Raw genomic sequence first — 10,589 nt, 5'->3', positions numbered from 1 at the left:
CTAACTTTTGTCAGTTTCATAGCCATCAAGTAAAATTAGAATAAAAACATACAATATACAGTTACTTTTTCTTAAGTTCAATCTCCAGTTAAACTAAAACTAAATTCTTCACAAGCATATACATTCCTTGTATATGTGTGGAGAGATGTAGATGATCCACATTCTATGTATTTTGTATCCATACAATGGTCTTTATTTGAATTTGGTTTTCTTTCTTAAACATATTTTATACTCTTTCGACTCATAAATTATGAATTTATAACTAATTTTTTTTGATATCATAACTCATTAATCATACTTTTATTTTATTTTATTCTAGGCTCGTACATTACTTATAAAAACCAATATACTTATAGATTTAAGATAGTGCTTTAGTAATTATTTTGTTTAGTTTTGCATGGTTTTCTTTATTTCAACGATCAAAACAAATAATAGTAGTGGCATATTATATTTAATACTACTCGTAATAATAATTACGTGATTCTTAAACGAGTGTAAATCGTTTACATAATTTGTGTATAACAAATAAGTTGGTAAACAATTTAGTTTATACAAAGGAACTTACATCTTTACTATAACAATAACATATTATATTAAATATTAGCTAATACTATACTAATATATGTAAATAATAAATATATATAGTACACAATCGATTTGAAAAAATAAAATGTCGTTTTATGATTTACCAAATTTGACATTTTTCTTTTTTTGGATTCATTGGAGAACCAATTGGACAAGACCAAGTTTTTGCAAACTCCGGTGAAAGTGATAGGACTCCCCGTACACGAACCACGTTTGGACTGTGACTGTTAAAACTGTCAAATTGGCTATCACCGTAGTCATAATAGCAGTATTGCTAAAATACATAAAAAAAATATTAATCATGGTGTATCTTAAAATGTAATTTATTATAGTATAATAAAATAATAATAATAGTTTATTTATAAAAAAAAACAATTTAGGTATACATATATTATCTAAATGTTTTTTATTTGGGTATTAGTAGGTAGTTACATACTACCATTGATTAGATAATATACCCAATGACCAATATAAATATTATTACCAACCTACTTATACGTTTTATTTAAATATAATATTTAAATCAGTTTTGATTTATTAACTATTCATCATTAATACATTAATTGAGTCTACTCATAGAGTATAGAGTTTTGAATACAACCAATTAACTCAAAACATGATTAGTTATATGACTACAACTGTTTACAAATAATATAACATTTTAATGAGTGGATTGTTTAATATTGTAAATATCGTTTGCGAATTATTTAACTGTTGAATTCTATTAAGCTAATATTATAATTTATAAATGATGATTTGAGTTTCGTAATTATTTCATTAATATATAATTGATATTTTTTTTACTATTAACGATCAACTGATTTCTTTATTAGTTTTACTAGGTAATGATTAATTTAATGGGAAATGGTACAATCAGTAATATAGTCACGAATTTGGTGAAAAATAATGGTGCGGGATGTCATCATTCAAATAATTGTATACTTAGTACCTACGTCAATTGTACCTACCGGTAATACATTGTGAGAATATTAATACCACCTATTATGTGGCATAATTAATAATTACCTAATTAATGATTTCACCCATAGACAACAAAAAACATGAATATTGAAATATAAATTACGTGAAAACCAATACAGTATAAGTACAGTATAATAGGTATCTATACAGTATTTTTTTTAACCGTTAAAAGCGTAACCGAGGAGGAACCTACTGGCCTAGATGACCAACGATTTTATAGGGTAGGTAGTAAATACATTGAATATCATAAGTACACAAACCTACCTATATTATTGTGCAACACAAAGTACAGTAAACTGGTATATTATAGAGGTAGATACTTACGTTTGCGTATCCCAAGAAAAACAATTGTTCTTGACTATAACGTTCCATTCCGGGTAATCTAGGTTCTTGTCCGTGTACGTCTACATACCGCCGATAAGCATAATATGCCTCCTTAAGTCCGGCAATGTCGGCAATGTTTTCGTCTAGTGTTAGTTCGCCGTTCATTGCAAACTATAACACATAAACATCGATCGGATAACATTATAGCGATTGACCACAGGCAAAAAACCCGAAATTAATAATAATAATAATAATAATCACAGTCTTGTTGTTGCTGACGACGTCGATGTCATTGTAGTGACTTATCAAGCAACTCGCTCTTTTCGTGTACTCTTCATAGCTCCTGTTCGACCACCACTGCGCCACGTTGCCCAGCTCGTTATACAGCCTGCCGGTATTGTCGTAATTGTGAGATAGTTCGTGTCCAATAATACTGCCCGTGACTCCATAATTTAGTGCCCTGTCGACATGACGCGAGAGTTACTATGATGACGTGATACTCAATCAACCGTGTTCAGGTGGCATATAGCAGGTGGTTATGGTGGACATTTGACACTAGACATATATATTCGAATTTGGTATTTTAAATTTATAGTTCCACCCTTCACTTATTATTAGTTCCAACTATAAACTTAATACTTTGTATTATTATTATGTTTTTGTACATTCTAAGAGTACCTATAGTTGAAAAATCGGGGACAAAAACATATAAAACAATTGTATGATCTGATCAGCTTGATGCGGTACTCACAAATTTAAATGTGTTCAAATTTTATTAAGGGGGGGAGGTGTGAGGCAAAATGTCCCACTGGTTAGTCAAATGTCCTACACTGTACATAAAAACAGAAGAGAGTCAAATGTCCAGAATGGTAAATTTCCAGGAATTGTATTATGTATGTAAATGTGTCCACTCACTGCACGCCATTGTTGAATAACGGAGCTTGTAAAATTGCCGCTGGCATGACTTGAATTCATTAATACGGTATTAATTTTAATCTACTGAAATAATAGGCTTACAATTTGTACTTAAGACGAAGTTAATAATCTTTAGTATTTGTTGTCTCAATTTATGCGTAAAACGGATTATTAATCCCTATAATACTATTAATAATTATTACGATATAAAATTACAAAATATTTATGCTTCATCAACATTTTGGATACGGTTTTGTTATTTTCAGTATTAGAGTAAGTTAATGATATTTTTGATCAAATTCAAAGATGAACTTTATCTGTCTTTTCGATGTTTATTAAGTTATTATAAATCGAGTTTCATTATCACACAATGTGCAAAATATTACAATCAAAAAACGTCTCTATTACACGTGTGAATAAAGTCATCGAAAAAAAGAAACACAGATAGCTTAGTTTATCTTAAGGAGTTTCATGTTACTACATCGATAATATCTAACATAAATTATTACAGTATTATGCAAAATGCATACCAATTTCATAAGATGAAACTAGACAATAAATAAAAAAGGTATCCGGAATATAATCTCAGATGATAATATTCTGAAACTTACAAAATGCATTCATTGAATTATAACAGTACGCATTTACTTCATCCGGAGTTACTTCCCACCTAGAAAATATTATGACTTCAGAATCTTAACAATTTAAATACTCGATAATATATTTTATTATCGAGTTTTTTAATTCCCACGCATTTGTCGAATACGAAGTATAAATCTTACGTTTGGTTTTCCCAGTTTCTATCTTCCGTTAAAGATTTCCAATTACTCGCCGTGCTAAACATCGAAATCGATAATATATTCTCAATGTGATTGTTCGTAACTGTCAACTGAAATAACAAATAATTAGATAGTTTATTACGCGACTGCAGAAATTTAATTTTTTTTTAAATAATTATTACTTATTTATTTAAACGTTCTTACATTTTCGAATAAATTATTTATTATATTGTCGTAATTGTCTGGGTATCCGAAAAAAGTTTTAGTATTGGCTAGTTTTTGTAAAGTAGCATTTTTCGTTTCATTGTCCATCCAACTCGCTTCGTTCACCATTTTTCGTAAAGCCCATTTTATATTATCAGTCATTTCGATTAACTAAAACAAATTTCACAATAAATATTTATTTATTTGATAAGTACCTCAATGTATTGATTATTTTAAATATACTTGCTGCAGCTTTAGAAGAGTTGTCAAACGTGTTTATCATAGAATACCCGGTGACCATTCCAAAAAATTCACTAGTCAACGAAAAACAATGTCTAAAATAAATAGAAAAATATTTAGGTTAATGGAAATTATTGATTGATGGCGATAAACAATTTCTATAAAAACAAAATTTAACTTACTCGGAATTTAATTTCTCTCCAGATGGGAAATGACTTTCCAAAATAGTTAACACTTGAGTTAGTATTGACATTTCTAGACAAATTTAAAATTATATAATCCAACACACATGGGCCATAAAATAATATTATGTCAAATTAATTATTATTCATTACTTATTATTATTGTTGGTGTTTGAGATAATAATTTAAACGCGTCATTTAAATAATCTCTGTTCCTCACTAAGAGTTCATAACTATCAGCATTTTCTGATGACAATATTTCATAGACTTTCGGTTGGATATCACGAGTTAACTCTCTCAGATACATTGTCCAATTAAACTATACAATTATTTCCATAAAAAATAGTTTTATTTAAAAATATATATATTTTATTGAACATTTTCTCAGTTACCTTAAATTTCTCTCCTGCTGTATCTGTAAAATTTTGAAACTCTCCTAGTGTAACTACTTCAGGAATTTCATTTTTTAAACTAAATGCATTTCGTTGAACCTTAAGCAGTTAAAATAATAGTTTGTTTAAATTTATGTAAATCAATAGTGCTTGATAAAATATTAACTCTCTAATGTAGCGTTATTTAACACGAATGCACAATTTTATTATTAAATTACTTGTGAAAATTCTTCCTCGAATTCTACTAATTCATTTGTTGTGTTCGTGAGATCATCAACTTTAAGCTTCCTTATAAATGGTTGATTACGATTTAATAGTTTCTCAACTAGTAAATTAAATTATTCGGTAAATTTTGGCAAAGAGTCGTTGATATCAGCTTTATTTGTTTTCATATTGTTTCTAAATAAAAGTTTAAATTATTATTTTTATTGATTATAAATTCCTTCTCAATATTACCTTTTTTTGAATTTATTTGGTTCCCAATTTTGATCAATAATTAAGAGCGAATGTGATGATGAATTCCTAGGATCGTCATCAACGTTTATTTCAAAAAAAATATCCAGGTTAAAATATAATTTAACTCTTGCTAAAATTGTTTCGATCTCTAATGGAACTGAATCATTTAGGTATTCTTTGTTTAGACCAACTTTTTCCCAAACGCTCCATAAAGGATCATAATTGTTTGAAACTTGATCTGTGCGAAAAAGTTATATGAATTATTATATAGATTTATCTAAAAAAAACCATTTGCAGAGCTTGAAGCATTTAAGCTGATACCTTCAGTAGAATTTAAACAAGCTTGGTAGAACTTTCTAGTTTTGTGAACTGCATTAGGTTCGTATATTTCATTTTCTTTGTTGAGAAATTCTAGTGGAAAATATGAGTGCGTTTAACTTTTATTGATACTATAGTTAAGACTAGTTCGTAGCTCACTTACTTTTCACTCTGTGTTTTATTTTTAACGACATTATTGTTACCCAACTGTTTTCATTTGTATCTGAATAGTAAGGGTAGTTGGTTTCAAACATACCACAAGCAAATTCATAAAAATCATCGCATGGATCGACAGTTTCATTCATACAATTTATTAACGATACGGCTGAAAAAAATATTAATATGTATTTTCAGTAAAAATATAGTTTTATATTATTTTAGTGCCTACCTGGCTAATTAGTTAAATTAATTGGTAATTAACACTATCATCCATGATAGATTTATGATTATTTACTTATTTATTATATTATTGATACCTATTTTTACACTCGGATTTTATTCTAACTATATGGTATTAAAAATGTATTTGATATTGGAATAAGAATGTCTGCATCATTCCATTTTAAAATGTATAATATTGTACTACAAGATATTAATAAGGATATTTTCTGGAGTTAAATGTGTTGCCATGTATAGAACACCGATTTTTCGAAAATACATACTAAAGTAAATCAAGATTTATACCACTTATAATTGTTATTCTATGTTTATGAAATCATATTTTACCATGAGTGTTCACTACAAGGATAAATAAATACAAGTGTAAACCCCAGACCCCCCTCAAGTACCATTCATTTCCAATTCGCTACCACAAACCATTCTCTAAGTTAAAAACCAAAACATTTTTAGTTCTCCAAAAGGTGATAACAGACACGCCATTTTATAAATAAAAAAACACACTCCATTTAATTTTAATAGAATCATTGCTCCGCTCAGAATCTATAATAAAAATACATTTCTCTGATGAATGTAATTGTAATAATTGTATGTTTTGACTTACAAGATTGTAAACATGATTTTGTGTTGCAGACCTTAAACTGTGCCCCGAAATCTAAGATAAATTAAAAATAAAAATCAATTAATTGACATAAACTACTGTTTGGTTTTTCAAAATGTAAATATTTGGTAAGCACAGAATAGAATTTTTTTTTTTATTAATAATTATTCTCATCTCTTTAAAAATATTATAAACATTTTAAATATGTAAAATTCATAATGATCTATTATATAAGAAAAATATCAAGGTCGTTAGCAAACCAAATATTTAATACTATATTTTTGCATGACTTACAAGAATAATAAATGAAAATTGCTGCGAGGAACAAAGCAATTACTGTTAATATGCTGATGGAAATATTTTTTTTGCTATAATTCTTTTTGAAAACAGCACTAAATAAAAATGATTAAATTTAAAATAAACTAATTATCATGAATTAAACGTAGGTATATATTGTTATTGTACGTGTACTAAACATGTAAATAATATTCAATGGCACATAACCAAATAGGTGTCTTTGAAATTAATTAAACACAATTTTATAATTCAGAGTTATGTAAACACATTAGGATTTTTTGTTAATTTGTATGATGATAATAAATATAATATAGATACATATAGTTCCTTAATAATGTGCGTTCATTAAAATAGAATATTATATGTAGTTAAAAATATGCGAGTGTGGATTTTCAAATATAAACTTTACAATAACAATATTTTGGTAATTATTTAATGATAGTAATAATAACTAGTGTTTTACTTACTTTCCATTTTGAGAAATGGTGAAGGATGAAACTCTTTTTCCTTCTAGGTGTTCTTGAAAACCTTTACATATTAATTTATGTTTTATTTATTAGCTTAAACGTAATTTTTTTTTCCATTACAGTTTTATTATTTTCTGGAAACATGAATATTATACAGATACTTATACCCATTACCCTCACTTATAGATTAAGCTAGTAACATTAAAAAATCATTAATAATTACAACATCCACTTGTTGTCTTTAATTATTTTTAGGTGTGCAACTTTTTTGATTAGGTTAGTATTTATTTTTACGAGATCAATCATATTATATTGTCTATGTTCATATTTTTTTTAGGATTTCACTGATTTGTTCAATTAATACTTAAGAAATTAACTAACATCCATTCAATAATTTTTTTAATCATAATGTATCAAAAAATATTAACTATTTTCCTATTGCCGATTAATTTTACTGAACATTCATTAAGATGATACTCATGTCGTGTAATTTTGTAAATGATCGTTATAATGAATAATGTTTGCTGATTAATTAAGTAAGCGCCTTTCTGGATGCATTAATGTAATGATTTTACTTGTACAAGACAAATAAATTTCACTATTTTTCTTTATGAATATACTGATTGTATTTTAATGTATAATGGACATATTATGCATGGATAAACTTAAAAATATCTATGGATTTATTATAATAATATGAAACTTTTAATCAAAATGAACATTCAAGTACTTATTTAGAACGAATACCTGTGTAAATATATATAATTATACAAATATTTCAGTTGTCGATCAAGTGAAAATTAAAAAATATACTTAACATTGCATTAATAATCTAAAAATAAATCTAAATAATCTAAATATTTTAGTTTATTTTTTAAATTATAACGCTTAAACAAATCTTATAAAATGAGTATACATCATGTAAAATAATTTAAATTTTAAATATTAGTACTTATAGGTACCTAAAAATATTTTACATTTTGCATGCAAATATTAAATTTTACTTTACATTAACGTTCTTAAGTTGTAAACGATTGGTATTCAATTGAATATTTTGTTTTCATCATATCGCACAGAACTAAAGACATTTTTAGGGACATCATTGTAGAGTAAATGCATTAATATTATAATTATTAATAATGACATTATGATAATAATATATGTCTCTTTGTATGCACTGCAGAAGTAGTACTGTGTATTAGTACTTAGTAGTATAGATATAAAAATAGATCTTATTATGATTTTAAAAATATTGATCAATCAATAAATGACATTAATATGTTTGTCTCTGTGTATAATGTATCATAATATGTAGGTCATTAGGTTCGATTAGAGATGCACATATTATAATAAATCGATTATATGTGTGTATTTTGAGTATAAATAAGTACAAATATTGAAATATAATGTATGTAAAATAATACATTATGTATGTAAATACTATGCATAATTTTTCAAAATATAAACATATACATTTATTTTATTTTTATTAAATTGTACCAATTTAGTATTTTTCTAAACTTGTATATTGTAAAAACAATTAATTCTGCTTAATAATTAACGTAGTGTGTTCTTTGAATTCTATTAATTAAAATAATAATGTTTGCACAACCTTTATCAAATAATTTGATGATAACTATCAACATTATTACAACTTTTTTATTATAACTAGTGCTGCATATACAGAGATGACGCATATTCGTAGAAGTTCTACACTAGTATAGACCTTTAACATAACACGAAATGCGTTCTGTTTCGTTCATTAATGATCAATTGTTTTCTTTGATAAAATATAATGTCCGTATGTCCCAAATAAAGTACAAACGTGTTTTGTTCTTCTGTTCCTGTGAGGTTTAGTAATAGAAGTGTCTAGTACTTTATAATATTGTCGTTAATCATCTGTCAAAACCTAATTCTTCATTTTTATTTCGAAAAAGATTTACCTCATTTCATACATATTTTTTGAAAACAAATTATTAATATATATTCGAAAATTATATAGAATTATTTCTGTAAATTATTTTGCAATTAGATGCATAATTTGGGTATAACGAAGAACTCTGTCTTTATGACAACACAATATAATATTGCATAGCGATGTATCATGTACAATTAACTTTATAATATGGGTGTATATTTATATCGTCTTTAAATTGGTACCGATTACTACAATATTCGTAATTAATGGTATTATTATTTACATAATTAAAGATGTCCATTAATAAAATGACCATAAGACAACACTCTACAAGTTTATAATGATGTATTTTATTATTAAATATAATAGTACATTTATTTACATCTAGTTGTAGGTAAATCTACAAAACCTTAAAATGTGAACTACCGTTTATACTACATTCTACCATTACCGTAATCGGGTATAAATTTGAAATATTTTTTTAAATGATCAATGTTTCGAATGAGCAGTCAAATCAAAAAAAAAAATCATAACCTTGTAATTGCTGATTAAAGAAATAGGTTATTCGATGGCACAAGAAGGTCTCGTGTATTTGCCGAGTTATATTCAAATCTATTGGTTAAAAGTGAAATTCAACCTAGTCACCATGTGGTTAAATCCTACTAAATATAATTTAAAGCTCAAATTAAACAAGTTATTATTCACAGTTTTATTGTTTTAAGTATTTAGGTATCTACGCATTGGTACTTGGTACTAAATGCATTTTAAATAATAGTTAATAACAATTATACTAGTATTAATACTACTGCCATAATATTGAAACATTATAATTTTTTCAATTAAAATGTATGTACCTATTGTACCGACATTTACTATTCAAATTGTATGCTTCACAACAAGTCATTTTTAATCTATAAAATACAATATTATTATGTACCTATATTACATATTTATTTACATATATAATATGCGAACAAGTAATTTAACTTGAAATGCGCTTAAGTATGAACAGTCATCAATTCAAAAACGTTCAATTTTTCTATTAATTTAGATTTATTGAATATTTTTAGATAAGTACCTACTTACAATAAGAATATTATATTTACTTAAGTGAAACTAACGTAGTTTTTTCAATCGTATTACCTGTATGGCTACTTTACCTAATTATAAACATTTTAAATCGACTACTTTTTACATTAAAATTTAAAATAATTATATAATTGTCTAAAAATAGTGAATAAAAATCTAAAGCTCGTTTTTATATTTGAGATTATTCAATTTAATTATAATTTTTAGTATTGTATATAGCATGCCAATTAAAAATTATAACTAAATTGTTACCTACACAATTTATTAATATATTGTACGTCTGTTAAGATTACATTGTCAAAGTAGTTTTATAATTTGTATGTACTTACCCATAATTGAAGTTAAAAAAAAAAACACTGTAACAATTTTTTGAGCTATTTTAAAAATTATAATTATTATGCGTTAGGATTGAATGAGTGCGAACGACTGAACGCTATTCAACGCA

General features: G+C 26.0%; 1 protein-coding gene across 1 annotated transcript; it reads right to left on the bottom strand.

Annotated features, from left to right (window-relative positions):
- Positions 1-319: 319 nt before the first annotated feature.
- Positions 320-10,589, bottom strand: LOC111036192 (neprilysin-2-like). The gene is given in 19 exon segments (XM_022318125.1): positions 320-859; positions 1,891-2,061; positions 2,152-2,350; positions 2,806-2,854; positions 3,417-3,475; positions 3,588-3,694; positions 3,789-3,959; positions 4,036-4,123; positions 4,211-4,283; positions 4,364-4,529; positions 4,603-4,701; positions 4,821-5,001; positions 5,059-5,296; positions 5,380-5,469; positions 5,540-5,701; positions 6,377-6,427; positions 6,668-6,765; positions 7,138-7,198; positions 10,474-10,589. Coding segments are annotated over 19 exon segments (2,241 nt in total). The 5' UTR covers positions 10,478-10,589; the 3' UTR covers positions 320-685.

This window comes from Myzus persicae, unplaced genomic scaffold (assembly GCF_001856785.1).
Source record: "Myzus persicae strain clone G006 unplaced genomic scaffold, MPER_G0061.0, whole genome shotgun sequence".
NCBI classification, from domain to species: domain Eukaryota; kingdom Metazoa; phylum Arthropoda; class Insecta; order Hemiptera; family Aphididae; genus Myzus; species Myzus persicae.
The sequence above is the reverse complement of the archived record's forward strand: the minus strand, read 5'-3'. Positions and strand labels throughout refer to the sequence as shown.